We start from the raw sequence: 27,981 nt of genomic DNA, 5'->3' as shown, positions 1-27,981 counted from the left end.
ACGTCGCTTCAAAAGAAGGCACCCCTTAGCAGGCCCTCTTCAGACTCTGAGAGAATCACCGCGCCAACTGCTACTACCCGCCGCGAGGATCCCACGAGAAACAAAACAACAAACAGGTCTGCAGCCGTTCTCGTTGTCACCTGGTCACGATGGGCGACCTAGCAGCCTTCCTCACGGAACACGACCAGAACTTCCGCAAGTTTGTCCAACCTACTCCACCACCTGGATAATAGCCTCAGACTTCTAACAAGCCTTGCAGAGCACGTCTCCCCGCTCTCTACTCCGATTTCCGACCTCAACGAACCTTGAACCCCGATGGCTTCCAAGCGAACATGAGCGCCTGGCGGCAGGCCCTCGCCCGCGCGGCCTGGGAAGGGAGGATACCCTCGCAGCTCTCCGCGCCGAACCTGCTTGTCGTAGACGTCGATGATAACCTCCTCCGCGCCCTCGAGAGCAAACAGTTCGGCCGGCCCCTCGCCCTGGGTACGGTCGTCCGCGAAGCCGTCGCCGATAAGGACCTCTACCCCGTCAAAGAGTTCCTCGGCGCAAAGGACAGCATATACGCCAAGACGTGGTCGCAGGTGCCGTGGAGCGTCGTGTCGTGGGCGGCGGGGCAGCTCGGGTTCGGCGGCGGGTCGACGTCGGGCGAGGACAAGCTGCCTAAGGGGCAGTTCGTCGTGCTCAAGAACGTCGAGACCACGGCCAAGAAGCTCGCGGAGAAGGTCAGCCCCGCGGACACGAGATTCGACCGCACGTATACGAAGACACACTTCCAGAAGACGTTTGCGGACGCGTTGGTCGAGCAGAGGAGGCTATCCGAGAAGGACGTCGACATTCTGCTCGTCTTCCTGTCGCGGGACAAGGGGCTGGTGGTGTATGACGGCAAGGTGGTCAAGATCAAGGGGATAGGGGCGGACGAGGACGAGGCTGCTATAACGGAGGAGGACGCCGCGGTCTCGTCTCTGAAGGAACTCATCGAGGACCTGCAGAAGCAGACTGCGCTGCTCTCCACGCGCATCGACGAGCTCACGGTCACCGCGAAGGAGGCCGTCGCGAAGAAGAACAAGGTGGCGGCGATGGCGGCGCTCAAGTCGAAGAAGGTGGCCGAGAACTCGCTGCAGACGCGCTTCGCGACGCTGGGGCAGCTGGAGGACGTGGCAGCGAGGATCCAGACGGCGCGCGACCAGGTGCAGCTCGTGAAGGTTATGGAGGCGAGCGCGGGGGCGCTCAAGGGGCTCAACGAGAAGGTCGGCGGGGCGGACCGGGTCGGGGACGTGGTCGCCTCGCTGCGGGAGCAGATGGGCGAGGTGGACGAGGTGGGCGACATCATTGCGGATGCGAACGCGGCGCCGGCGGATGAGGTGGAGGTCGACGACGAGTTGGCGGAGATGGAGCGCGAGGAGAGGGAGAAGGAGGAGGCGAAGGAGAGGGCAAAGAAAGAAGCCGAGGAGGCCAAGGAGAGGGCGAGGAGAGAGGCGGAGGAGGCCAAGGAGGCGGAGGAGATGGAGAAGAGACTCGAGGCAGAGATGCAAGGGCTGAAGGCGCCCGTGACGGAACCTTCGGGAGAGAAGACGCCTTCGAGGGAGACGGCAGAAGACCTGGAGAACTTGGAGTTGGAGGAACGGCCGCAGCCACAAGCTGCATAGAGGCCATGACTTCTGTACTATGTACGGTGTTTTACGATAGATGGTGGCGTTTGGGGATTCTGTACATTTATGTTGGAGGGTATCATAATGAAGCGACATCGCATCTGCTATTATTTACAACATAACGTTCACCGTGCTTCTTGGCTATTTGTTGCGCCAATGTCCACCGCGGGTATCTGCTCTGAAAAGCCGTCCTGCAAATAATATGCCGATGAGGGCGGTTTTGGAATCGCAGCCTCGGGCGCGGGAGTGGCCACGGGGCCTACAGAGGGCTCCGTCAGGTCAACCATCATGACCTCCGCTCCTGCGGTCTCAACCATCTCTAAACTCTTCACCCTCTCTGTGTTCTCCACGAGTCCTGGTGTAGCAGCATCCGACTCTTTCTGTGCCGTAGCATCTTCAGCAGCCGCCTCCTCCGTCTTCTGCTTCGCCTGCGCCCTGCTCTTCCTTGCATTCGCAATCAAGTCCTTGAACGAGTCGTCGTGCTTCACGGCCCACGCCGCGCCATCAAACTCCTTGTCCTTGACTGCGGCCCCCGGGCGGGCCGCGAACATGGGCGCCTTCGCACCCTGTGTGCGTTCCCACACGTCAAGATCATGCAGCAACTCCGCGCGGCGTTTTGGGCGCGCCGAGTCGCAGTTTGCGTTCCACAGCGTCACCCACTCCTTATGGCGCTTCTCGAGCTGCTGCCGCGTGCCGTTCGTGGAGAGGCCGAGGTCGGACATTCTCTTGCGGAGGGCAACGTCTTTCAGCATGGAGTAGGCGATGGCGGGGAGGCGCTCGGGAGCCGGAGTCTGGCGCGGAGGAGCGGCGCCACGCGCAGGCGTGTTCGGGGTCGGAGTGCGACTCGCGCTGGGACGGGAGGGCTGCGGCTGGGGGCCAGGACATTTGTCGAGGTGGCTAAAAACTTGGAATTGCTTCATGCGGGTTTGGCAGATTGGGCAGGGGACGAGACCGTCTTCTGGTGCTGGGAAGTTGTCAGCGAAGGGTGCAGACTAGCAAAGACGGGGGTTTGGCTTACTGAATGTTGCGTCGTCTGCTTCGTCGTCCTCTTCCTCTTCTCTGGGCTCTGGATTGTGTTCATCCTCTAGGTCTACCACCGTTGTTGACTGGCCCGCCCTTGTCCTGCTGAGTCTCGCTGAGCTCCTAAGTCTCTTCGTCTCGGGCTGGTGTTCCGGCGCGGAGTCTTCCTCCACAAGCTTCCTCTTTGGTGACGAGCCTCCGGCGGAGGCCTGGCCGGCGGTCCTGGCGAACTGCAATGTCGTTTTCCTCGCCTTTGTAAACGACTCGACAATCTCCTCCATGGCCCAGTTACTCCTCAACTTCAGTTCCTGGTCCGAGGCGCGGCAGAGCGGGCATTTGCCTTCGTTGGAGAGAGCGCGGCGGATGCATAGCGAGCAGAAGGTGTGGCAGCAGGACGTGAGCATGGGCGTCTTGAAGAAGTCCTTGCATACTTGGCATCGCAGCGCGGCTTCGACGGCCGATAGCCCTGACAAAGGCGTCGAGAGCCAGTCTGTGGAGTCGGGGACGTCGTCGAAGTTGTCCGCCATGCTGGGCGAGTGATGTCTTCGATGGAGGGGATTCTGGACAGGACTTCGTAGCAGAAGAGTATGCAACACGTCTGGCCTGAGGAAGGCACCGGTGAGGCAGGCTATGAACGGTTCAAAGACAATCGCGGCCTATGCGAAGACGGTGTGCCGGAAGTTTTCAGAAAGAACGTCAAAGTCGCGTCGAGGAGAGTGGCGGCGCGCTGGGCCTAGGCCAAGGACCGGGTTACAGGGGCAGGTGCTTAAGTGGATCACGTCACCAATTGCGCCTACCTGAGTGGTTCTAAGCAGGTACGTACCCAGAAATCAATTTACGCGTCTTCGTCGCGTCCTACCAACCCTCATCATCCCTCCTACATGAGAGCATCGTGAAATCGAGAGGGAGAGGTTCGACTCCGAGGGCATTTTTACTCCTCCGCACTGCGTCTTGCTATCCAACAACACCGGCATCCTCACCACACAGTTCCAAACATGGACGAGTACAAGAAGTACCTGGCAGACCAGGTCCTCAGCGAGGAGAAAATTGCAAGACGGCGCTTCATCTCATTTGCTAAGGTTCGGTACTGACAACTGTCTAGGTCACATACAGAAGTCTTAGCAGGGCACTCAAGACTCATGTCAATACTGCAAAGGCGTGAGTTCCTTCACGTCTACTACACATTATACTTGCTTATGTTCTCCAGTATGCTGTATGAGTTTCACCGATCTCAGAATGCCATGCGCCCTGGCACCATCCATGCGACCTACCTGATCTACGGCATTCGCAAAGTCGAGAACGTCCAAGAGGACGGCGATGTCGAGATGACCAGCTCTCCTCCCGATGTCGAGCCTTTGTCCGAAGATGTCGTCACTTACTCCCTATCCCTGGTTCCTGGCGATCGTCTAAAGGGTAAGAAATGATTTTTGATATCCTGGCCAGGCAATGTGCTAAAGCAAGCTCACAGAGGTTCTGGCTACGTACGAAGATGTTTCTTCGTTCCATGTCTACAGTCTGGCTCGTCATCCCATCAGAGTAAGGGCAGTGACTCCGTCATTTACCCAGGCACTAACAAGACCAAGGAGCCCCAGATGTTAGCAGACGTTTCCCAGCAGATTCGCGAGCAATCCGGTGATGACAGCATATCCATGCTGGAGACCTACGGCTCTATCACAAACCCTAATGTACGAAAGCGCGATCGCAAGGGCAAGCCAGTTCCTACGCCCGCACCTGTTGCTTCGGCGGCCAAGCCTGTCAAGAAGGAAACGTCCCCACCCACGGCAAAGCCCGCTGCCGACAAGAAGGCAGAGGAGCCGGTCAAGAAAGAGTCGAAGCCTGCTGCCAAGGAATCTCCATTCTCAATGGCTGCCGGCAAGAAGGGTGCAGCACCTCCCCCACTGAAGAAGAGTGGCTCTTCAGGTATCATGGGGTCGTTTGCGAAGGCCGCAGCAAAGGCTGCGAGCAAACCCAAGGAGGCACCGAAGAAGGCACTACCAGTCAACGACTCTCCTGCCCTGTCTGACGACGGCGAAGACGACGATGAAGATATCCCGGCTGCCAAACCCTCTTCTGATGGAAGGAAGTCCAGAAAGGAGCGCGAGGCCGACTTGAAGCGCATGATGGAGGAGGAGAGCGAGGAGGAAGAAGAGCCTGAGGAGAAGGAGGAGCCCGAAGACGAGTCGATGGAGGAGCCTGAGCCTGAACCCGAAGCGACGAAGGAGCCAGAGCAGTCCGAGGTCGTTGCTAGCAGCGGCGACGGCAGACGGCGCGGCAAGAGGAAGGTGATGAAGAAGAAGCAGATCATGGACGACGAAGGATATCTGGGTAGGTTCTGCCTCCAAGCATCATAATCATTGATACTGACGTAAGGATTCCAGTCACTATGGAAGAGGCTGTCTGGGAGGAGTTCTCAGAAGACGAAGCACCGAAACCAACTCCCGCTCCAGCTACCAAGCCCAAACCTTCAACAGCCCCAAGCTCCGGCAGTCAAGCCTCGAAACTCAAGAAGGCTGCGCCGAAGGGGCAGGGCAATATCATGTCATTTTTTTCCAAGAAGTGATTGAGGGCGCGGTGTAAATGGCTAGAATGGGAGGCTTGCATGTCACTCGGAGATGGACATCAAACTGCGAATTAATGTTACCTTGTTGAAGGAATCCTGAAGACGATATCAGAGTTAGCTGGTGATAGAGATAGGAAACTTTGAGCAAGTCGTGTGTCCCAACTGGATCTTTCAAAGTTATGGCGTGGAAAAACTGGCTGATGAGTTGATCCCGGACGAGAAACAGACAAATGTTTTAACAGTACCGGCCGCAACATCAAACACGGCAGATCGGACGTGAAGGCGGCACGGCGGCCCCGCGCGCACCCCGCAGTGGATCCACGTCGTTAATGCCGGACGCTAAGGGGGCGTTTGGCCCCCTGTCAGAGCTCCTGCAAGGGACCACAGTGACGAGATCTCCCCCCGGGCCCCAGCCAAGCGCAGGCGCAGCGGACACCTGGCTGTCGTGGTGTGGGAGCTCCCGTCCCAATTTCTTGCATCCGTCCGCTCGACATCAAACTCGAAAACAAATCGTCGTGGTGAACCACTCTCCCCTCCTAGAGGTTGCTGACGATACCCATGCGGACATAAAACATACCGCGGATTCCTTCTGTCTGCCTTTTCGGCCTCGAAGCCATGTCCCTCCGTACCTTTGTCGACGTGCTGCTGCCGCTTGCCGGTCTCCTCGTCGGCCATGTCTCCGCGGCGCAAGAGCCTCTTACTGGCGAGGACCGCGGCGCGTGCCCCAATTACGAGCAGTACTCTACTCACCCGCAGTATGTTGCAAACCCCTTGTTGCGGTTGACGTTGCTTGAGAATTGAAGTTGACTTGCTGGTTACAGTAAGCCCCTGAGCGAAGGCCCTCTCGGTCTCCCCTACCAAAGACCCGATCCACGATGCCGCACATTCCATTCTGAAGCGATTGAGAAGGTCATCCAGGATGTCACATCCCGAATGAAGGACCCCGACTTGGCCAGGCTTTTCGAGAATGCCTTCCCCTCGACCACAGACACAACAGTCAAGTTCCACACCGACGGGACGGACACTAGATTTGTCGACCTGAACGGCCGAAGCTTGCGCGACGAGGGCAAGTGGGAGGGTCCGCAATCCTTCGTGATCACGGGAGATATCATAGCAGAGTGGCTGCGCGACAGCACGAACCAGCTGTCCCCCTACCAGGCCCTGGCCAAGAAAGACCCCGCCATCTTCAAGCTCATCCTCGGCGCCATCAACACCCAGTCCGAGTACGTTATCGAGTCACCGTACTGCAATGCCTTCCAGCCGCCCCCGATTGCGAACCTGCAGCCGAGTCATAACGGACAGGACGACACTGTGCATCCAGTCTACGAGCCCTCGTTCGTGTTTGAATGCAAGTACGAATTGGACTCGTTGGCGCACTTCCTAGCTCTGGGAAATGACTTTTACGAGCACACTGACTCGAAAGACTTTTTGACGCCGAGATGGTACCTTGCTCTTGAGACGGTGCTTGACGTGCTGGAGCAGCAGTCCCACCCCACGTTTGACTCGGCGACGGGTCAGTACCAGAGGAACGAGTACACCTTCCAGCGCAAGACGGACCTCGGAACCGAAACCTTGAACCTCAAGGGCGTAGGCAACCCGCTCAACAATGGAACAGGTCTCGTGAGATCAGCCTTCAGGCCCAGCGATGATGCGACCATTCTTGGTTTCTTTATCCCGGCCAACGCCATGATGGCTGTCGAGCTGAAGCGCACGGCGGAGGTTCTGAAGGCTGCTGGGAAGGACGTACTTGCGCAGGAGGTGGCCAAGTGGAGCCAGACCATCACTGATGGCGTCTGGGAGCACGGCGTGGTGAAGCACAAGAAATACGGTGACGTGTTCGCGTACGAAGTTGACGGATACGGCTCGTCTATCCTCATGGATGATGCCAACTACCCCTCGCTTCTCGCATTGCCTCTCATGGGATTCTTGCCTCCAGAGGACAGGACTTACCAGAACACACGAAAGATGCTTCTGGAGAAGACTGGCAACCCTTACTATCTTGAGGGAAGAGCTTTCCATGGAATTGGAGGTGAGTGATAGTCATTTCTACATGAGAGTGATATGCTAACTCTGTCAGGACCCCACATCGGTCTATCCAATGCCTGGCCTATGAGTCTGTTGATTCAGGCCCAAACATCCGAGAGCGATGATGAGATCACAGAGTGCCTCGACCTCGTGCTGCGATCTGCCCGTCTGGGTCTGGTGCACGAGAGTGTCGAGGTCAACCACATCACTTCATACACCAGAAGCTGGTTTGCATGTAAGAACTTGACATCTGAACCAGTTTGGTAGTGACAATACTGACTACTTCAGGGGCCAACGGTGTTTTCGCCGAGACAATCTTGGATATCGCCAAACGCAAGCCGCACCTCATCTTCACAGAGGCCAAACCCTATCAAGTGTAGACGAGACGGACACTCCTGTAAATCACACGTAAATAGAGGCTCGTTGTAAGATGATTGACGGAGGAGCATTGGGCATGGCGACTGGATTCGCTTCACCTGCATTTTTATACCCAGAGGGCCTCTCATGACCTAAATCGAATTATGCATTAAGCTGGCACGCTGCTCGTGACGTTCCAACTCAGACCTTCATTAGGTCGCCATCGTAAATCATATTATTACTTTTATCTTCTCTTTGGTCGAGCATCTTATTTAACGTTGTCAACATCCAAAGCAGTGGACGACTTCCACTCAACCCCATCCTTCATAGCCTTCAATACCCTACCGAGCCGCTCAACGCCCTCAACAACATCCTCCTCAGGCTCCCATGAGAAACAGAGCCTAATCTCCCTCCCAAACCTCGCCGCGTGCTCATCCCCATGCACCTCAAACTGCGCCCCGTGCCCGATAACCAACTCCTCCGTCTCCTTAGCCCTCACCGCCGCCTCTCGGCTCGACATCCCCTCCGGCAGCGTGAACCACACGAAATACCCACCATACACCCCGGCCCCCTCCAACGAGCTCTCCCGCACCGCCACCGTCCCGCCCAGCGGTTTCTGCACGTGCTCCGCGATGGCCTCCATCATCGCACGGTGCCGCCTCGCCAGCGCCGGCCGCGTCTTCTCGTCGAGGTGCCGCTGCACCTGCCCGCTGGCCAGCAGCTCCGCGACGAGCATCGCTGCAAGCTGGCTCGGCGCGCCGCCGCTGCAGGTCGACCCCGTCTGCGACAGGCCGTACGCGAACGCAGGGCTGCCCTCGGCCCAGCCGGTGCGCACGCCCGGGCCGACGATCTTGGAGAAGGAGCCGTTGGAGACGGCGTTGCCGAAGGCGGCGTCCGGCACGCCGAGGGCGCGGTCGATGTCGACGAGGCGCGGGAGGCGCATTGCGGGCGGATAGGCGCCGTCGATAGGGGCGTGTGTCGTGGGCCACTGGAGGAAGTCGTAGACGTCGTCGGCGATGAGGAGGGCGTCGTGTTGGCGGGCGAGGCGGACGAGGTCGTACCGCCGGCGGAGGGACATAGTCTTGCCTGTCGGGTTGGAGCAGGTTGGGACGAGGTAGATTACGTGGCGGTAGAGCTTTCGCTTTTTGGCTTGTTTGAAGTGCTGGAGATGTGTGTTAGACTACTTCTCATGCTCATAATGGCATGTGAATGGTGGACGACGAATACTCACATCATCGCTTCCTTTCCCAGCGGCTTCGAGCCCCTTTCTCAAGTACTCCAGATCAATGCCCTCATCATCCTCTGGCACGGCTTTCAGCCGCCCGTCGAAGCCCGCATCCGCGAAGATGGGACACGCGAGGAAGTAGCACGGCGCGACCATCCATACGTTCTGCGTGTACAGCGGGTCCGTGAAGGACTGCAATATGCACGCGAGGTTCTGGCTTGCGCCGCCCGTGATGCAGATGCGGCTGACGTCGGGAGAGTGGTGCGGAAGGGCAGTGTCGTTACTCGCCTCCGCCGCGGAAAGGAGGTTCTGGGCCTTCTCGGGCGTTTTACCCGCAATCGGGTAGAACGCTGAAAGCCATTCAGCGAGGGCGTTGCGGAGCGGCTGGTAGCCCGGGTCCGGTCCGTACTGGAGCCCGGGGACGTAGACGGCCGGGTCGGCGAGGGTCTTGACGGCGGCGGCGGAGAGGGCTGCTGCGGGCAGGAGGGAGGGCGAGGGCCAGCCCCGGAGAAGGTTTATGGGCTTCTTTTTGAGAGGGGCATTCATTGTGGCTTCTTTTCCTTGAAATCGAGACGTTGAGAGACACTGGTGAGTGAGAGGGTGGCGATGCACTGAGACGCGGATAGGATCGGGATAGGCCGCGGAGCGGGTACGGATGTGGGTTTCGGCGCGGGAGGGGCGAGCGACGTGGGTGAGGGGCCGGTGGTGAGGTATCTGAACACAACGTTTTGGGGCTTTGAACAGGCTGCGCTTCATTACCTCTTTTCCGGGAGGTCTCTGTGAGTTGTGCGGGAGCGGATTGACTCGGTGCTTGGAGGACAAGGCGATTATTTATGTCATAGGAGTTTGATGTCAAAGTGAAGTTCAAAGCGGTACGCTCCGACTGCGGAGGTGAGATAACACCCCAACGGCTAACATGCCTTTTTGAGCGCAGGAACGGGCGGTCCTCGCCCCATAATATTTTGCAAAGCGTGGCATGGTATCCATGAGACCACGCCAGCTCTTAGGTATTCCGGCATGACACGCTTCAACTTGTAAGATGACCAAGAGTTATGAGTAAAGAACAGGGGGTATCATGTTTGCTGAAATACAGTATACTACAGTTGTGTCTGTCTAGCCTTGACAACTTTTCTGTCTTACCATCCCCACGTCCTTGTAGAAGCAGTGAACACCGGAGGCTTCCATTGAATCCTGCCAGGATCAATGAGACGCTTCTGCTTCACCTTCTGCCTCTCGCGCTGCTGGATGAGCTTTTCAGGAATCACAATCTTGTGCTCTCCCTTGTGGTAAACCTGCATCTTAAGCGCCTGGAGAGTGTGTTCCACATCCTGGGGGATGACGGCCAGCTGCGACGAGATGGCTTCAATTGTCGCCTTCTCCTCGCGCTCGTTGTATCCCACCAGCAGATCAAGAATATTCTCACCCCAGTATTGTCGATAACTCAACAAACCCAAGTCTGAGAGCGGCTTTTCTGGCGAGCCGAGCTTGCCCTCGATCTTGGATAATTCGTATGAGAATTGAATGAGCAAGCGACCGTAGCCTTTCCGCTGGTACTGCGGCAACGTCAGAATACAAGCAACGTTGTAACCGTCTGCGCTCTCTTTTTCTTTTGAGAAGTATCCGATAATATGGCAGCCTTTATCGTCCCGACTCGCCATGACGTAGAATAAAAAGGGGTCCACGTCGTAGTAGAGTGTCTTGTGATCCAGAAACATCTTGGACAGTAGACACAGGTTGCGGCAGTATGTCCGCTGCCGCCTGCCGTCAATCTCAAAGAACGAAACAGAGTCATCCCGGTAGATTTCGTTTCCAGGAGGATGCTGCAAGGTGCATTTGCGCCGGTGTCTTGAAAATGCCTTTTCGTCGCCGTAGTAGCCCAGGCAGAACTCGCAAATGTATATAACGTCCTCCTGGTTGAAGACCTCTGGGTACGGTGAGAAGTACCACGGGAACAGGTCATTCCTGCCAAATTGCACTTTAGAGATATTTCGGATTCGCGAAATCTCGGCAGGGTTCTGCGTCATGGAACCATGCGTCCTAAGCTTCTCAATCTCTTTTTCGCGGCTGAAGCCACCAAGGTCCTCCTTCTGATCTCCGTCGTCTCCATCGATGTCCATCTCGTCACCGACAGCCGCTGGTGTCGCGCTCGCCTCACCCGTCGCGGGGGTTTGTGCCTGACTTTCTTCGGCTGTGGGGGTCATCTTCTGGCTTTGCGATTCGACGAACTCGGTCCATGGGTGCGGTGTCGCGGCCTCGGATGGCGCAGATTGTTCCCTCTTTGCGGGTCTCTTCTGAGACTTTTTGGCGGGTTGCGCTTTCTTAGACGTCGCCGTGCCCTTCTTAGTCTTTGCATCCTTAGGCTTATCCTTGTCCGGGTTTGGCCACTCGACATCTTGGTCAAAGTCGATGCGGGAGGTCGGCACCCACTCGTCGAGACGCTTGTTGAAGTTGTCGAAGTTGCAGTAGAATTGACGTCCGCTCTTCGTTTCTTTGATACTAAGGATTTCGGCTCTGCGAGGGACGCCCTCCTTGTTGACCATAGCAATGCATCCTATCCTGTGGTGCATGGGTCAGTCGATTAAGCCCAGTGGCCGATGGGGAATCTGGTGGGGTGAAGAAATGACGTACCTGATTGTCTCTGGCGTGGCCCTGCCCTTTTGTCTGGGCTCTCCAGAGCCGACGGTGGCTTCGCCGTTGGAGCCGTGTGCCGCCATGATGAATGTTCGAGGTTGTGGCCGTTGATTGATGATTTTCGTCGCAGACTGAGCTTCCTGCGTTCCGTCGCAAAAGATGGTGGTGGAAGCGGGAAGAGGAAGGTGGTGTGGCAGAAAACGCGATTAAATCAAAGGCGGTGAAGAAATTGCCGCGAACCCCTGTCATGTAAATGGGACCCGCTGCTCCACACTGCCGTTTCGCGCTCCGTTAATTGCATCTTCTCATTTTTCGCCAATTCTCGAACGAGCAACCCGATGTTGGCACTTGATTCTGGAGTCTTTCTCAGCAATCAATAACAACATCTCGAGGGCAATTTCTGGTCTTGCCGGGCTAATTGTGAGCCTTCGCATTAAAGACATCTACGTCCTACTCGATATCATGGCTCCTGAGCTGTCATCAAATTGGAAGAAGCTTCAGGCTCAACTCAAGGCCGCGCCTCCTTCTTCCACTACCGGGGCAGTGAAGAGAAAGGCGGACTCTTCAACCCAGCAGCCAACCAAAAAACAGAAGCTCAAGTCTGAGAACAAGCCCGCCCCGAAAGCCGCTCAGAAACCCAACCAGAAGAGCATCCAGAAACCCACCATACCGAAGGGCGACCGGATGGGTGTTGCACAAAGTTCCAAGGTTGAAGTCGACCTGGACCCCAAGCTCAGGACCACACCTTCCCTCGCACTATGGGCTGCAGACAATGACGTCTCTTCAGAAGCGCTGGCCGAGGCGTACGGTCTGGGGCTGAAGAATAACTCGATGCTTGCATCAGATAAAGACAAGGTCAACGCTGGTCTTACAGAAGGACTAGACGTTGGGAAGTACATCGGTATGGACTGCGAAATGGTCGGCGTCGGACAAGGAGGCTACGAGTCTGTACTGGCTCGGGTGAGCATCGTCGACTTTCACGGCCGCCAAGTTTACGACTCATACGTGAAGCCGCAAGAAAAGGTCACCGACTGGCGGAGCGCTGTGAGCGGTATCCTGCCGAAGCACATGAGATTCGCGCGAGATTTCAACGAGGTGCAGACACAGGTCGCTGCACTGCTTAAGGACAGGATATTGGTCGGTCATGATGTGAAGCACGACCTGGACGCTCTCAAGCTCAGCCACTCCATCAAGGATATCCGCGACACCTCCAACCATCCAGGCTTCAAGAAGTTCGCCAACAGCAGGAAACCAGCGCTCAGGAAATTGGCAGAGGAAATTCTAAAAGTCACCATCCAGACCGGCGCCCACTCGAGTATTGAAGACGCGAGGGTAACGATGCTGCTCTTCCGCAAACACAAACAAGCCTTTGACGTCGATCACGCGAATCGCTTCCCCGGCTCCGGGAACGCATCGTCAAAACCGAAACCAAACTCAAAAAAGACTAAAAAGAAGAAATGAGCTTCAAGTCTAATCGCCTACGATCTCTGCTGCGTCGGAGTCGTGACCCCGAACGTCCTTCATCATTACCACCACCTGAGCCTTCGGGGGCTCACCACAATCGCCGCAACGCCATGCATTCCGCCTCTTCAATTCAGATAATCCCTTTACAGAGGAATACCCTCCATCAATTCCAGAGCGCCCTCGCGGCCAACCGTTATTATCACATCGCCGAGCGTTTTCGTCAGGAATCCGGCTTCGCAGTATGTGAAGTAATACTGAGAACTCATTAGCATAGACCAGGAAGGACCAGATGGTACATTCTCTCACCTCCCATTTCCTCCTAAATACATCAATCTCTTCCTCGGTCATGTTCTCGTGTTCCAGCTTCAGTGCTGGCCGGATCTTCTCGTCAAAGTTTTGCAGGAACGCCTCCTTCCACAGGCGCAGCGTTTTTGAGTAGTGGCCACCAATGTTTTCGACCTTCTCGACGATGAGCGTTCCCCTCGACTCGTTTGTAATGTGGTTCAACAGCTGGGTGATGGATGGCAGGTACCCGCCGGGGAAGATGTAATGGTTGATGAAACTAGTGCTCGTCAGCGCGGCGCTCTAGGCAAGCCCTGCCCTTGCCGGTCACTCACTCTTCTCCCTTGGAGTACGCCTCATGTCGGCCCTCTGGCATGGTAATGCACTGGAAGACCGCGATGCCGCCGTCCTTCTTCAGCAACTTGTCCATGCACGCGAAATACGTCGCCAGAAACTCCTGCCCGACGGCTTCCAGCATCTCAATCGACACGATCTTGTCAAACGGCTTTTCTGGCACTTCCAGCGCCCGGTAGTCCATCAGCCTCACCTCGATTCGGCCGCTCAAGCCCGCCGCCGCGATGCGCTCCTCCGCGAGGGCCTGTTGTTCCTTGGACAGTGTCAGACTGGTGACGCGGCACCCCGTCGTCTTCACCGCCTCGATCGCGAACGAGCCCCAACCGGTGCCGATCTCCAACACATGGTCCGAAGCCTTTATGCGCGCGCCGTCGATGAAGCGGTGCAGCTTGGTCATTTGCGCGGCCTCCAGGCTTTCTTCCGGCGCGTTCGGGTCGGTTTGCGGTTGCCAGATGGGGCATGAGTACGTCATATCCGGCGAGAGGAAGGCGGCGAACATTTCGTTGCTGATGTCGTAATGCGCCGAGATGTTGAGAAGCGCGTTCGAAAGGGTGTTCGTGGTGCGGGCCAGGCTTGAGATCGCGGCGGAGAAGCTTGAGATCCACGTCGTCCCGTTGCCCATTTCTTCGCGATTGACAATGAACAGCTGTTGGCGCCCGCTCACCGATTAGCTCATTGTGACAGGCAATTGAATGAAATGTCGCGCAGGTGTGCTTTTTACTGACCTGGAAGAAGGCGGTCAAGTCTTTACACTCGATCTCCCCAAGCATGTACGCCTCCGCGAAGCCCATGTCGGCGAACAGGAACAGGCGCATCCAGAAGGCATCACTCTTCACGACCAGCTCGACGCGGGGCACGGCGTCGGCGCGGCGCGGGACATGGTGGTCACCGTTGGTGAGGTTCTCGTTGTACTTTGCGCCGAGCTTCTGGCCGAAGACGTGCCTCGACTCGGCGGGCTCGTCGACCAGCAGCAGCGTGCCGCGCTCAATCTTGGAGAACACGGAGAAGATGGCGGGCTTGGCTACGGACAGCGCCGGGCCCCAGGTCAGGCTCCCGACCGCACCTCTCACCAGCTCCGTCCCGCGGGACAGCGGCTGGGCTACGGCCGCTGGGACGAGAGAGGGCAGCTTAGGCATAATCGGTTCCGGTCGAGGAAAGGCAAAAACTCAGTTGGTTTCTATATGTCTCTCTCCCCAACTTTCTTGAGGGAGCGCGGGGGAAACAGAAAAAAGGCCGATTGACGTATAAGACGGGAAAGCGCAAAAAGTCGGTGGTACGATTTGGGGACGAACCGAATTACCGTCAATTGGATTGGGCGGGACGCCGAGGGAACCTAAAGCAAGCTCTCAAGGTACAAATCTGGGATCTTGCATCTGCTTTGTTTTGGTTCCTCGGTGATGGAGGGGGGCTGGATTTGGGATTGGAGGGGGGAGGGAGGGTTGAGAAATGCGGAAGGTTTAGCTATTGGCAGGACGGTAGTAGTAGCAGCAGAAGTAGCAGAAGTAGTAGCAGCAGCAAAGGCAAGGTCAGAACGTTGTGGTGTTCACATCTGAGACCACGAGGCAGGGCGGGACGATCAATTTATTCCTACACTATGTCACCACACAGCATTTCTTCTGGGGGGCGACAACGGTTGGGAGGGGTGGTTAGAGGAGCCAGCCCCGCGGCGCATAGGTGTTCACTCTAGCTAGAAGAGAACAGGAGAGAAAAAAGGGCCACCGGCATATGCTCTTGTTGCCCTTTCTCTCTCGTCACGGATGCAACGAGCGCGTGCTTCTTGTCTCGCCCATCGGTACCGTCGCAAGCCCGAGGGCCAAAAATGTGGGCGGGAGAGGGTCCCGACTGGGATGAGCATGAGTGGGATGGTGGGTGCGGCAGGGGTAGCTCAGACGGGAATCTCTCGGGAGGGGCAGAGGCCTTGGCCATCGCTTGTTTCATTGAGGACGTCGATGGACGTTATGGGTGACGATCACGGCATTGGCTTGAACCTGAGATGTATCCTTGTACAGATTCTTCAGACACATGTATCCAGACGCAATAAGGCACCGATCGTCTGGTGTGGTTTGGTTGACTCTTCAAGAGTGGTCGCTGCGTGTCATTTAGAACCGCAACAGAGAAGAAGGGTGATTTCGTAGAGTAGCAGCAGCTTCAAACTCTCAACATTTCTTCTTAGGGCAGGGCTAAGACGGCATGATGTCAATTGGTACCAACGGAGACATGGCGAGCCGAGCGCATGGCAACGAACGCATGTGCGCTTCCATCGGAGTTTACCTTTGGCTTTGAGCAAGCTCATTCGCTGCTCGTGTCAAGAACCATTACATTGCCCAAAGTACCTACATCCATCCCACGGAACGAAGTCCTGGACCACCACCACCACCACCTAGTAGCCTCCATGGACACTAGACCGGCCAGTGCGCCGCCCGGAGCGTCCGGCCGGAGCCACGTTCAGCCATCGAACTGCTGCTAGTGTCAGTGATGGAAGCACGAGCTGCAGGTTTCGAGAAGCCGTCGAACGCTGCCTGTCCCCGGCTGGCAGAGGGGCAGGCGGACGAAACAAAACGGAGCCTAGCCTAGGGCAGGCTTGACGATTCAGGAGCCCATCGGCCATCGGATGAAGATGCTTATTTTGCATCAAGCGCGCTGACCTCGATTGCGCGTTGCCTTTCGTCTCTACATGGGCGCATTTTCAGGGACTGGGACAATGCGCTTTCACGAGCAAAGAAAAGCAATTGGGGTTTCTCTGCTGAGCAAGTGAGGATATCTGCATTGATGCAGTGGCAGCACTTGGCAGATCCCGGCAGGGCCTGCGACGCGGCAGCATTCGTTTCTACGGCGAGGACGGCTGGCTGGGGGATTAGTCGTACATTCATTCGCCTTGGGTTAGTCCGCCTGCCAACTGGGTGAGGTACTTTGGAGTGAAATGCCAGTCGAGCCGTCAACGATTTTCCTTTGACACCAGTTTCCCATCTTTGAACAAAAGTCCGTCCGTCGGTGCGAGCTCCGATCCAGCAGAGAAACGGTCGATGACCGGCTCTGCGGGAGCTGTCGACTCGTCGCCGTGAGAGAGAGGCGAGCTACAACGAATTAGACGAGGCGTGGAACCCGATTTGGGGCTGGTCCCCGTAGATGGTGAACGCCGAGGAGGGGGAAGCACAGGGTCTGCGGAGCATTTTGTGTGCTTCTGGAAATCCGGCAGGGGTTGTTCTCATGTCAATGACATCAAGACTTTGGACCTCTCCACCGCCGCCGCCAATTGCATGGCTGAGATTTCGCGCAGGACTCGACTCCGAACTTCGTATTCCGAGGAGGGAAAAAAGTCAGAGGTCAGATGGGCATTGAGTTGTACGTCTGAGAAGATTGGATTTTTGTAAGGAATAAAGAAAAGGGATGGAATCATTACGAGAAAAGTGTGAACGTGGCTGGGGGGCCTGGGGCGGAACTTCTGGGTGTTTTAACATCCGGTCTTGCAGCAACTTGGGTATGTAACCAAATTGACCACGTACTTGTCTCAAGACACCTAACCCGCCCGTGGGACCGACCGTCTTAAGGCTTGTGTGCCTTGTTCCCTGGGCCATGGGAAACGATCCCTGTGGTAACGGCTAAAGATGCAAGACGAGGCATTCGGGTCTCGAAGGAGGCTGGGTGTTGGCCGAGGATTGGACAAGTTCTGGTGTCAAGAGTCAACTAGCAGGATGCATGTCTCTCAGCAGCAGCACGCCTTGTAACATCACCCAGCCTCTTCAGCCCAGCCAGAGCGCGCAGCCTGACTCAAAGTGTGCCTGTAGCTTCCCCATCTGCCACACTCCTAGAAGATGCCCGCCAGTGAACGAAGCGTGTACGCATAGGCAGGGCAGTTTCGACGAGGAAAACTGTCGTGCCGTCATGATGTGGTCGGGTACATACAGTGTACATACAGTACAATCCTTGCGGCTGGCCTGGCCCGAAGCCACTGAAACAGCGGGAGGAAAGGTCTTGGAGGGGGGGCTCGTGCACCGTGCACCACACCCTCTCTTCTGAAGCCAAGACCTGTCTTATCGATACCGATAAGCTTATCGAGACGCCTTATCGGCTTTAATTGAATTCAATTCGCGTCTCTTTCGGAAAAGACGCGTCGTGTGATACTCGGCCCAAAGAATCGCAAGTCTGCAACTCTCACCCCCTGATGTCAATTCAGATACGAAGGCAACATGTCGCAACCAATCCTCTCTATCCAGTCCGGCGACTCTAGCAAGAGCAAGGCAGTGGCTAACCTGCTGCCTTGTCGAATCCATCACGATGGCCCGATTGGCGAGGTTGAGTCCTCCTTTTGGAAACCCACCAAGACAGATGGTTCGCACATCTCCCGTTCTCCCTCTGACGCGTGGCATCACCCTGACTCTTCATCACAGATGGAAAGAATGTAGCATACTTTCGCGGCAGGAAACTCCACGGAACGACTGTCAAGCTGCCTGGGCAGTACAGAGGAGTGGTGATGGAGAAGAGCGACAAGGTCGAGAACAGGCAGTCCGAAGTCGAGGAAGAGGTTGAAGAGGAGGAGCCGCTAGTAGAAGTGGGTGCCATGGACGTCAAGGCCGAGTTTGACGAGATGGTCATCTGGGGACACGAGGCCAGCGCCGAGGCTGCGTCGGATCCGTACGTCAGGAGTATCGAGGAGTGGCTCACGGTGGCGGACCAGGTTGGTGGTGACTCGGTTTCGATGTTGATTTCGTTTGGCTAATGTTGATGATACAGATACACTCGTATTCGTCACCAGACAACAAGAACGGCGCATAGGGAGATGGTGGCGCATATTTGCTGGGGAATCTTCATCTCAGAAGCCCCCTCCACGGAAGTGATCAAGAGAGTCCGGATAGGCAGTCACGGGGGACTAAACCTTGATTAAATAAATCTGCTGCCCTCTGCGCTGCTGTCCAAGAGAGTATGGCGGCTAGATTGAGCTCGTTGGCTAGGCACGTTGCTTAAGCAGAAGATGGCCGCATAATTGCATTGTTCAGGCGTTAGGAAAGGAAGGGGCCGTGTTTTGGCAGACAAACAAGAATACCACATATTTCACAAATCATCAACATCATTGTTATTTCCAGTGGACAAAAATGCAAAGCAACAATCCACTACGCTGGGCGGATGTGCTTGCTCAACATCAGTGACCCGGCCACCCAGCATCGAGGTGCTGCTCACCAATGTGCACTAACAATTAACCCGAAAGAGACTAGCGTCAATGTACTCAATATACGCCGTCGCGACACCCCTGAGCAGCAACGCGTCCCTACGCGACTTGTGCCCCTCTCGCGTCAAAATCAATTAAGCCCCTGGCCAATTCTGCCGTCTCCAACTGCGAAAAAGGATCCATCGCATCCCACCACCCAAAATCACACCTCCCCCAAAAATCACCATCCCGCATCACCGCCTTCATCCCCCCACCGCCAGCGCTGCTGCATCATACCCGAACAGACGACTACATACTGAGCAGGCGCAACACCAAGAACAACAACAATGGCTGCTTCAAGCGATGCCGGCTTCTTGATGTCGGACGCCCCGTCCCGCGCGGCGGGTACCCCTAGACGCCAGTTCATGCCCAGCTCCTCTGCCGGCAGGCCACGAGTGCCCCCTTCCGAGAGCATGGGCGCTCCCAGCGACGACGAGGCCGAGGGCTTCGCTGACGACCAGGTCCCACGCGGCTCAAGGATACAGGACGCCTCAAACGTTCCCAAGGTCGAAGACAGGATTGGCCTACTGGTCCAGGAGCACTTTGAAGAGTTCATCGAGCAGTGAGTACCACTTCTTCCAGCTTTGAGGCTTTTCTCAAGAGCATACCTGACGATACGCCTGGCAGATTTGTTGAGGACTTCACCTCCTCTGCCCCAACGTCCAGCGCCGTCACCACGGACAAATACTATGTCGCCCAGATCCACGGCATGCGGGCGCTCCAGCTCTCTACCTTCTACGTTGACTGGAAGCACCTGGAGTCCTGGAATAAAGGAGAATTGGCCGACGGTGTCCTCCGTGGATACTACCGCTTCCTCCCATTCCTCACCGCTGCTTTACACAACATGATCGCCAAGTACGAACCGCAATACTTCAAGGAGCACAGGCAGCCAACCTCCTCAAGTAACCAAGCCACCTCTGCCGCCAGCAACATGGGCTCCGCTAGCCAGTCGGAAATGGGATCCAAGACGACCAACCAGCAGACGGACAAGCTTTTCAATATCGCTTTCTACAATATGCCCCTTATCTCGAGAGTGCGCAGTCTCAGAGCGACGAATATCGGCCAACTTCTGTCCATCTCCGGTACGGTCACGCGAACATCCGAGGTTCGTCCTGAGTTGTCGCTCGCAACCTTTGTCTGCGAGGCGTGCAGATCGGTTGTGCCAAATGTCGAGCAGACCTTCAGATACACGGAGCCCACGCAATGCCCCAACTCAACATGCCAGAACCGCCAAGCATGGCGATTGGACATTAGGCACAGCACATTTGTCGACTGGCAGAAGGTGCGCATTCAGGAGAACAGCTCTGAGATCCCCACGGGAAGCATGCCTCGTACGATGGACGTCATTCTGCGTGGTGAGATTGTTGACCGGGCCAAGGCCGGTGAGAAGTGCATCTTCACGGGTGCGCTCATCGTCGTGCCAGACGTCAGCCAGCTTGGCCTGCCGGGCTTGAAGCCAACTGCAATCAGAGATGACAAGCCTGCCGACGTTGGGGGTTCTGGTGTGACTGGTCTGAAGGCTCTTGGTGTGCGCGACCTTTCCTACCGCATGGCCTTCCTGGCGTGCATGGTCGTCCCAGATACCTCATCATCTGGTCAGTCCGCCAGCGGCCAGGTTCAAGACGTCATTAGCTCGTTGACCTCAGGGAAGTCCGACGAGACTGCCGAGTCAGTGGAGGCTGCTCAGGCGGCTGTTCTCGCTTCCATGAATGAGTCCGAGATCAACGAGCTGCGTACAATGGTGCACAGCGATCACATTTACTCCCGCCTGGTGCAATCAATGGCGCCCACAGTCTATGGTCACGAAGTCGTCAAGAAGGGCTTGCTTCTACAGCTCATGTCTGGTGTGCACAAGACCACTGCTGAAGGCATGGAACTGAGAGGTGACATCAACATCTGCATCGTTGGTGACCCGTCTACCTCCAAGTCTCAGTTCCTGAAGTACATCTGTTCTTTTGCGCCTCGCGCTGTCTACACAAGTGGTAAGGCTTCTTCCGCTGCCGGTTTGACGGCTGCTGTCGTCAAGGATGAGGAGACAGGTGACTTCACCATCGAGGCTGGTGCTCTTATGCTGGCAGACAACGGAATTTGTGCCATCGATGAGTTCGACAAGATGGATATTGCCGATCAAGTTGCCATCCACGAAGCTATGGAACAGCAGACCATCTCTATCGCCAAGGCAGGCATTCAAGCCACCCTCAACGCCCGCACCTCTATTCTCGCCGCTGCCAACCCCGTAGGTGGTCGCTACAACCGCAAGACCACTCTCCGCGCCAACATCAACATGAGCGCCCCGATCATGTCCCGTTTCGATTTGTTCTTTGTTGTTCTCGACGAGTGCAATGACTCCGTCGACCGCCACCTTGCGGAGCACATTGTCGGGCTTCACCAGCTCCGTGATGAGGCCATCGAGCCCGAATTCAGCACCGAGCAACTCCAAAGATACATCCGTTTCGCGCGCACATTCCGTCCGGAGTTCACCGCCGAGGCCAAGGAGGTTCTCGTCGAAAGGTACAAGGAGCTCCGCGCCGACGACGCGCAGGGCGGAATCGGCAAGAACTCGTATCGTATCACCGTCCGTCAGCTCGAGAGTATGATTCGTCTGTCCGAGGCCATCGCCAAGACCAACTGTGTCGAGGAAATCTCACCCCCGATGGTCAACGAGGCGTTCAACCTTCTCAGGCAAAGTATCATTTCTGTCGAGCACGATGATGTCGAGGTTGATGATGAAGAGCCCGAGGACAGCGCTACCCTGCGTCGCGCGGCATCCGAGGCCGCTGGTCAGCCCGTCGAGGATGACACTGCCATGGTTGTCGACGAGGCCGCGCCCGCTCGACCTAAGCAGACCATCACGTACGAGAAGTACGTCAGCATGGTCAACCTGTTTCTGCAGCATGTCGTCGAGGATGAGAACGAAGGTGGTGAGGGTGTTGAGGGCGAGCAGCTTGTCGAATGGTACCTTGAGCAGAAGGAGGACGAGCTCCAGGGCGAGGAGGATTACCACCAGGAGAAGACGCTGGCCAACATGGTGCTCAAGAAGATGGTGAAGGTAAGCAGTTGTCCACCACTCATACGATTCGTTGAACAGATGCTAATTCAGGTCGTAGAACAACTTCCTCATGGCCATCCGCGGCGAAGGCTTGATGGACGAAGATGGCAACGCTGGCGAAGGCGCATCTGCTGCTGCGGCGAAGATTGTCTACGTTGTCCACCCCAACGCCGCTGTCGAGGAGATTTGAATGGATGTCTCTCCCTGGCGTTGGTTGATTTTGAAGCAAAATGGAGGATAGTTGAATGCATCATGAGAAAAGTAATGTCTGCAGCATTTTGGCCTTTCTGAGCCTAGAGCAGTTGGGACGGTTGGGTATGTGTTGATACCGCCTGGGAGTTGTGGCGTTGGAGGACATTCTGCGTTACTGAAGAGGATATGCATATAAAGCAGAGAGCCGAGATTAGCAAGACGTGTGGTCATGCAGCACTTCAATGTTACCAATGGATTTTCCATTTTTCGACTGCCATGGTTCCAGCATACTTTAGCATGACTATTCTTGAATCGCAATAGCAAAAGCAAACGCTCGTCAAATCATTCTCTGGGCATTCATCGCCTGCAATGTCACCGGGTATTCTTGTGAAACCATTTTCATCATCATTCTTTCCTATCATGCACGCCTACGACGAGAACGTGCCATCCTGGTTCACGTTCGGGATGAAGTTAGGACACAGCCACCCTCGGCCTTCGGGACAGGTAAAAATGACCTCCCCGTTCTTCCGCAACAGGCCCATCTGGAACCGCCACTCCGTCTTGACGGCGATCCCGTTGATCTTGAGCCAGTACGCCAGGATGCCCTCGGGCGTACACGGCTCCTGCCCGCTAAACGTCTTCTCCCGCGAGTGCGTGTTGAACGCCTTCCACCGGCCGCCATCCTTCTCGACGGTGCGCAGGTTGACGAACTCGCGGTAGAGGGACAGGTACGTGAACATGGCGTTGGGGCGGCCGAAGGCCGTGATGTCGGTGACGCCGGCGCGCAGCTCGCCGTCGTGCAGCATCGAGTACCAGGTCCAGTCGAGCGCGACGCGTGGGGCGAGGATGCCGTTGTCGGGCACTTTTAGCGATGACAGTGCGGGGGAACCGTCGCCCCAGAACTGCAGGTCGAGGCGGCCCTTGTATATGTAGTCGTACGAGACGCCCTTCTCGACCATGTAGCGCTGGACCTGCTGCGCGGCGAGGTAGAGCGCCTTCCACTGGCTCAGCTGGTGGTTGAGCTTGTCGGCGCCGCAGGCCTTGACGAGGACGTCGGGCGGGTCGACGGCCTTCTCCTTGACGTCGTCGAGCTTCTTGACGACGACGGTCTTGAGGGCGTCACCGAAGCAGGCGCGGAGGTTCTTGCCGATGGTCGCCTCGTCGGAGGTGTCCTTGTCGCCGGCGGCGTCGTAGACGTCCGTGTCGTAGGTGAAGACGTGGACGTCGACGCCGCCGGAGCCGGTCCAGGTCTTGACGAGCTTGTCGTTCTGCGCCTTGCAGGTCTGGAGGTAGGTGCGCAGGAAGCCGGTGTAGACGATGGCGGCGCGGCCCATGTCGTCGGCGGCGCGGTGGAGGGTGCAGGTGGTCTTGGAGCCGGCGCGGATGTGCAGCTTGCCGCTGTCGAGCAGCTCGAGGACGGGCTTTTCGGCGCCGTCGCTGGAGTCGACGGAGGCGCAGTCGGGGAGAAGGTTGGAGATCCACGGGGTGGCGCCGTAGGGGGCGGCCGTCGAGTTGGACCAGGAGAGCATCAGGACGCCCTCCTGGGTGAGCTCGACCTGCCACGAGACGGGCCAGTGGTATTCGGTGTCGGAGGTGAAGAGCTCGGCCTCGGTCTTGGTGTCGGTGAGGGAGAGGGCGCCGCTGTCGAGGAGGCGGAGGGAGTAGCGGCCGGACGGGGAGGTCAAGTGGAAGGGGGAAAGCGTCTGGCCGGCTTCGAGCTTCGACGGCGTCTTGGATGTTGGTTGCGCATCTTTGGCCGGGTCGGATGCCGGTGTTACTGGTTTCGAGGGCGCAGACGATGCCGTCACGGCGGCAGCGGTCGAGGAGATCGTGGCAGCAACATCGTTACCGCCCTTGTTCGCGTTGTTGGCGGCGTCTTTGGCCGGCGCTGTTGGCGCATGGTTGTTCACCGGGGTGGGAGGATTGTAGCCGACGTGGGGGAGCTGGGGGACGAGGAATATCGCGGCGATCAGGAAAACGGCGACCACTAGGGACAGCCGGAAACACGTGCCGCTCAGCATCACGACGGTTGGGCTTTCTGGCTTGGTGGGCTGTCCATTGCCAGCATAGCCGTGTGTTTTATGGCGTTTGTCTAGGAGGAGGTTGTCCAATGAATCCGACAGGGGGCGTGCTGAGGCGGCAGGTGAATCCTCAGTGCGGCGCGATCGCGACGTTATCCGCTTATCGATAGAGCTTTGACCTTATGCATGTATCGGACTTGTTTCAGCGCGATACCTACATACATGGTGCCCGTGATTAGTCGGCACATGTAAGTGCTCCCAAATTTGTCAAGAGAATCTTGCTCAGAGAGCTGGATGTGAATGGCTTCAGTTCGTTGAGCTTACCTTACCCGAATCTGCCTTGTATCAGCTGCGACATATGGTACACAAGCATCTCTATTTGGCTTGCAGTTTTATGTTTTATGATACCTTCCTTGATTGAAGCTTTCCGTTTCTTGCAACTGATAGAATAGCTGTGCTTTGCCTCACCTTTCTATCTCTATCAGTCATTGACGTCCCTCCTAGTTGTCCAAAGCCTAAGCCGTCTTGGTCAATAGTCATGTCGTTCGAACAACCCGTCACCGGTATAATTCATTCTGCTTAAGCTGCATGACTTCAGAGTACTTTGGACAACCTCCTGACTGTGAAACTTCTATCTAGCCCTGGCACAGGAGAATTAATATCAAGACTGACACGAATTACAAAATAATCCAACGGGAGATACACAATCATCATTGTGCTTCGTGATGGAACGCAAGGTCTTACTTGGTCGACTCTGATTCATTCGTCTGGCTGTGTGGTTGGTGTTGGGATTGGCCATTGCTAGAAGTACGGCTGCTTGAGCCGGCTGCGAACTTCGGTTGCTGTGTGTCCGAGCGTAATGAATACTACAGATGAGCTTTTGATGCAAAGATACGGGTCTGTAGTCGCATAAGTTCGCGTGGAACATTCGAATGTGAGCGCTGCGAGGCTGGCTTATTATTTCGGCCTACAGGCAGTTTTATAGGAAAAGGGGAAGCCTACCTGGCAAATCCGTCCTGGTCTCTGTGTAACATGAACAGGGACCAAACGCTTCCCTTTTGACTAATCAAGAGGTGCCTATTTGGTACATTCACGAGGTTGCAGACAAGCAAACACTGCATTGGTGCGTGTTGATCAATTATCATTTAGACCAGACAATTTGTATCGAATAGAACAAGATAGATCAGTGCCACCGTAAGCACAGATGCACTGAAAAGGGGGTTAAGACACAGGCCAGGATATAGATAGCCCCATTTTGGAATGGTGACTGCAAACCAGCTCTCCTTTTGTCAACCAAGACAAGGCTGGAGCGGCACATCCATGTCGCTGCCTGTCCCATAACTTTCCTGGCGATTTAGTTTCATTCTTGCACCTACATTCCTGAGTGACGTGTCCCAAGGGTTCTAAGGGTTCGTAAGCGCTCGATATAAGATTTCCACCTACATCATTCCCGAATTAATATACCTATGTTGGGCGAGCTTACGACGGAAGGAGTGGTCTCTACTTCATCATAATTTCGCGCCATCTCACTTGCTTCAGAGGGAGGAAGTCGAGAAAATCTTCCCACCAGGATGTTTCCCTGATCTTCGAAATCGCTTCCCCGGCCATGATTCCATGAACTGCACGCATTAGCTTCCAAACCTTCTTTGTCAACTCACCGCTGGAGAACGCACCATAGGCTTCCCCCACAAGCTCGAATATTCCTGTGGCCCTTCCGTAGCTGCTCACTTTCTCGCTCAGAGTAGTTGGAAAGTTGCAACCAGCCATGATGAAGACCTTGTCGCCTAGTCACAGCGCAGCCGGACCAATGCATATGTATCTGGCATACTTCGTGACGAAGAATTGCCGCAGCGGCATCAAGTTTTGTATGGCGTCGGAAGTAGTGCTATCGGCCCACAATGTCATGTCAACGATGTGTGGCAAGTCACTCCTTGGACGGCTTTTGCTGCTTGCGAGAGCATAATGAGCTAGGAAGTAAGCTTCATCGCGAATTGACCAAGGCTCGATTGGGCCAGGTCCCTAAGCAGTGCCACACGAACTGCTGGCCTCGTCAACGAATATAGCATAAGTATGCAGAGTGTCAAGATCGTCAGCAAACCAACTACTGGCTTCTCGTCGGCGCAAGCGGCATAGCCATGCCCAAACACCTGTCTGACTTCCATGGCGCTGCCGAAAAATGGAGAGATCAGACGCGCGCGGTTAACGAACATAACCGGTCTAGCCTCGTGCGCTTCTTTCCGCCAGTCTGGAACCCAGGACGGCAGCTGGACACCATCGACATCGTTTCTGGTTCCATTCGCGGCCAAAAGAATGTCGAGTTTGTCCTCCATGCGAATCACATCTCGAGCCGTCTCGCAGAATACCTGTCTGACGGATTTTGAATAATCGGGCTTCAACAACAAGCCCTTGTTTTTGCCGACAAGACCCAAGACAGCAAATACTTTATCCCTGCGGTCTTTTGCTTCTCGGTCCCATGTGTTCCACAACAGATCGGAAAGCTTGCCGTCCAGCAGTCTCATCTTGCATAGATGAAGAGCGAGCCCATAGCGTCTCTGAAGTTGCCCCCACCGCCCGGCACGTTCACCCTTTATCAACAGGCCCATGTCATCCCAGTGGTCGTTATTTTTCATGGCGTTCTAAAAAATCTCCCACCGAAGGGTTTGCTGCCCGCATTGAAGACCCGCCCTCCCGTCCGCGCTCCAGACTTCTTGGACAGCCCAGGTGCGGCTCCACCAATCGCGGTGGATGAGCTCGTCGACAGCAGCCCAGTCATCTTGAGGTTTCTCCCCGTGGAACCGCAACATTTAGCTATCGTAACAACATCCTGGAGCTCCAAGAGTGACATGACTGATCTCTTCGTCGACTTTAATGTCAACTAAAAAGGCCATTGCGAGCCGAGCCCGGCGAGCCGTCTCGCCACGTGCCAGACTTTGTCTCTGAAGCCCCCACAGGTTCCAAACTTTGACGTTGACGTAGTAATTATAGTTTTCAGAGCTCTTGGTTTTGATGTACTTGCTCAATAATTGAACCCAGTCTCTGAACGTAGGTAGTCATCAATGAAAGTAGCATTCTACCAGGACTGGGCAGATCTTGAGGGGTGATCGCACGCGCAGTCAGGAGATGAGTCGAAGAAATGACCTTAGTGGACTCAGAACCGTCCTGGTAATCTTGGCTGAAAGCGCTGTCGTCATCTTGGACCAAGCCGTCTGATATGGTATTGTTGCGGCGTTGTTGGTTTTGACCCATCTGGTTCAGAAATGCAATTGCCTGACCACTTCCATCGCCTTCGATTGCCGGTCCCAACCAGATGACAACTACTCGGGCGCGAGAATAGATTTTTCGCCTCTGCTGCACTTGATCGTTTCTCTCCGAGATACTAGCTTGATTGATACAGATGGCGTCAATCCAAAGAATCCGAGTCTCGGACCTGCGGCGAAGACAGCGTAACAGGGATGTAACGTTGCGAGTGATATGCCCGGCGCCAGAAACTTCGTGTTCACCCGAGGTGAACACTGTGCCGGGGTTGGAGATGATGTTCAAAGTTTCCGTAAAGCTACCGGTGCCCCAAGCATAAGAAACTGCTTCAAATTGGGGCGCTTCTTCTAGTGGTGTTGAATGAAGTGTGCCAGAGAGAGCGGTTGTTTCATTGCCTGGGTGAACGGTCAGGAGCCGAATGTGCCCTCGGGGCAGGTTTCGGTAAACAGAATGCATTGCGGTGAAATGCAGCTGAAGCCGGTAGCCAATGATGAATCTGTATCGAAGAGGCGGCTCAAAGTGCAGGATAAGCAGACGCAGGCTGACTTTACCAGAATGAAACGTCGAGAGTGGTGAGGAGGTGTGGTAGAACGGGAAGCGATTCCGCACCACCAACTTGTTAGTTGGAAATCTATGAATATTCTAATTGTTTTCAACGACGCTTCTTATTTCTAATTGGTCATACCCCTGATCC

General features: G+C 55.8%; 13 protein-coding genes across 13 annotated transcripts; 5 read left to right on the top strand and 8 right to left on the bottom strand.

The window, feature by feature from the left end:
* Positions 1-149: 149 nt before the first annotated feature.
* GCG54_00013428 (uncharacterized protein) lies at positions 150-1,646 on the top strand (the record flags this gene model as incomplete). The annotated part of the gene is made up of 2 exons (XM_045413281.1): positions 150-199; positions 260-1,646. The coding sequence occupies 2 exons, from the start codon at positions 150-152 to the stop codon at positions 1,644-1,646; spliced, it is 1,437 nt and encodes a 478-aa protein (XP_045262477.1).
* Positions 521-3,295, bottom strand: GCG54_00013427 (Postreplication repair E3 ubiquitin-protein ligase rad18; the record flags this gene model as incomplete). The annotated part of the gene is made up of 3 exons (XM_045413280.1): positions 521-1,658; positions 1,779-2,613; positions 2,668-3,295. Coding segments are annotated over 3 exons (2,601 nt in total), but the record flags the coding sequence as incomplete, so codon positions are not given.
* A 369-nt stretch (positions 3,296-3,664) lies between these two features.
* GCG54_00013426 (uncharacterized protein) lies at positions 3,665-5,229 on the top strand (the record flags this gene model as incomplete). Its single annotated transcript, XM_045413279.1, has 6 exons — positions 3,665-3,748; positions 3,772-3,827; positions 3,877-4,082; positions 4,138-4,205; positions 4,247-4,994; positions 5,048-5,229. 6 exons carry the CDS (start codon positions 3,665-3,667, stop codon positions 5,227-5,229), a joined length of 1,344 nt encoding a protein of 447 aa, XP_045262475.1.
* Positions 5,230-5,844: 615 nt separating this feature from the next.
* GCG54_00013425 (Meiotically up-regulated protein) lies at positions 5,845-7,634 on the top strand (the record flags this gene model as incomplete). The annotated part of the gene is made up of 4 exons (XM_045413278.1): positions 5,845-5,984; positions 6,051-7,258; positions 7,307-7,489; positions 7,543-7,634. The coding sequence occupies 4 exons, from the start codon at positions 5,845-5,847 to the stop codon at positions 7,632-7,634; spliced, it is 1,623 nt and encodes a 540-aa protein (XP_045262474.1).
* Positions 7,635-7,879: 245 nt separating this feature from the next.
* Positions 7,880-9,382, bottom strand: GCG54_00013424 (uncharacterized protein; the record flags this gene model as incomplete). Its single annotated transcript, XM_045413277.1, has 2 exons — positions 7,880-8,773; positions 8,843-9,382. 2 exons carry the CDS (start codon positions 9,380-9,382, stop codon positions 7,880-7,882), a joined length of 1,434 nt encoding a protein of 477 aa, XP_045262473.1.
* A 590-nt stretch (positions 9,383-9,972) lies between these two features.
* GCG54_00013423 (Histone acetyltransferase esa-1) lies at positions 9,973-11,550 on the bottom strand (the record flags this gene model as incomplete). The annotated part of the gene is made up of 2 exons (XM_045413276.1): positions 9,973-11,392; positions 11,465-11,550. 2 exons carry the CDS (start codon positions 11,548-11,550, stop codon positions 9,973-9,975), a joined length of 1,506 nt encoding a protein of 501 aa, XP_045262472.1.
* A 379-nt stretch (positions 11,551-11,929) lies between these two features.
* On the top strand, positions 11,930-12,928 carry GCG54_00013422 (RNA exonuclease 4; the record flags this gene model as incomplete). Its single annotated transcript, XM_045413275.1, has 1 exon — positions 11,930-12,928. The coding sequence occupies one exon, from the start codon at positions 11,930-11,932 to the stop codon at positions 12,926-12,928; it is 999 nt and encodes a 332-aa protein (XP_045262471.1).
* Positions 12,929-13,074: 146 nt separating this feature from the next.
* GCG54_00013421 (Tuberculostearic acid methyltransferase UfaA1) lies at positions 13,075-14,703 on the bottom strand (the record flags this gene model as incomplete). Its single annotated transcript, XM_045413274.1, has 4 exons — positions 13,075-13,185; positions 13,238-13,493; positions 13,549-14,213; positions 14,293-14,703. The coding sequence occupies 4 exons, from the start codon at positions 14,701-14,703 to the stop codon at positions 13,075-13,077; spliced, it is 1,443 nt and encodes a 480-aa protein (XP_045262470.1).
* Positions 14,704-17,754: 3,051 nt separating this feature from the next.
* GCG54_00013420 (DNA replication licensing factor mcm6) lies at positions 17,755-22,009 on the top strand (the record flags this gene model as incomplete). Its single annotated transcript, XM_045413273.1, has 5 exons — positions 17,755-17,896; positions 17,956-18,249; positions 19,035-19,332; positions 19,398-21,819; positions 21,878-22,009. The coding sequence occupies 5 exons, from the start codon at positions 17,755-17,757 to the stop codon at positions 22,007-22,009; spliced, it is 3,288 nt and encodes a 1,095-aa protein (XP_045262469.1).
* Positions 22,010-22,439: 430 nt separating this feature from the next.
* GCG54_00013419 (uncharacterized protein) lies at positions 22,440-24,032 on the bottom strand (the record flags this gene model as incomplete). Its single annotated transcript, XM_045413272.1, has 1 exon — positions 22,440-24,032. One exon carries the CDS (start codon positions 24,030-24,032, stop codon positions 22,440-22,442), a length of 1,593 nt encoding a protein of 530 aa, XP_045262468.1.
* A 1,500-nt stretch (positions 24,033-25,532) lies between these two features.
* Positions 25,533-25,799, bottom strand: GCG54_00013418 (uncharacterized protein; the record flags this gene model as incomplete). Its single annotated transcript, XM_045413271.1, has 2 exons — positions 25,533-25,651; positions 25,691-25,799. 2 exons carry the CDS (start codon positions 25,797-25,799, stop codon positions 25,533-25,535), a joined length of 228 nt encoding a protein of 75 aa, XP_045262467.1.
* Positions 25,800-25,820: 21 nt separating this feature from the next.
* GCG54_00013417 (uncharacterized protein) lies at positions 25,821-26,662 on the bottom strand (the record flags this gene model as incomplete). The annotated part of the gene is given in 2 exon segments (XM_045413270.1): positions 25,821-26,011; positions 26,029-26,662. The coding sequence occupies 2 exon segments, from the start codon at positions 26,660-26,662 to the stop codon at positions 25,821-25,823; spliced, it is 825 nt and encodes a 274-aa protein (XP_045262466.1).
* A 174-nt stretch (positions 26,663-26,836) lies between these two features.
* Positions 26,837-27,743, bottom strand: GCG54_00013416 (uncharacterized protein; the record flags this gene model as incomplete). Its single annotated transcript, XM_045413269.1, has 2 exons — positions 26,837-27,043; positions 27,075-27,743. 2 exons carry the CDS (start codon positions 27,741-27,743, stop codon positions 26,837-26,839), a joined length of 876 nt encoding a protein of 291 aa, XP_045262465.1.
* Positions 27,744-27,981: the final 238 nt, after the last annotated feature.

Source organism: Colletotrichum gloeosporioides, assembly GCF_011800055.1.
Source record: "Colletotrichum gloeosporioides strain Lc1 chromosome Unknown consensus_55, whole genome shotgun sequence".
NCBI classification, from domain to species: Eukaryota; Fungi; Ascomycota; class Sordariomycetes; order Glomerellales; family Glomerellaceae; genus Colletotrichum; species Colletotrichum gloeosporioides.
The sequence above is the reverse complement of the archived record's forward strand: the minus strand, read 5'-3'. Positions and strand labels throughout refer to the sequence as shown.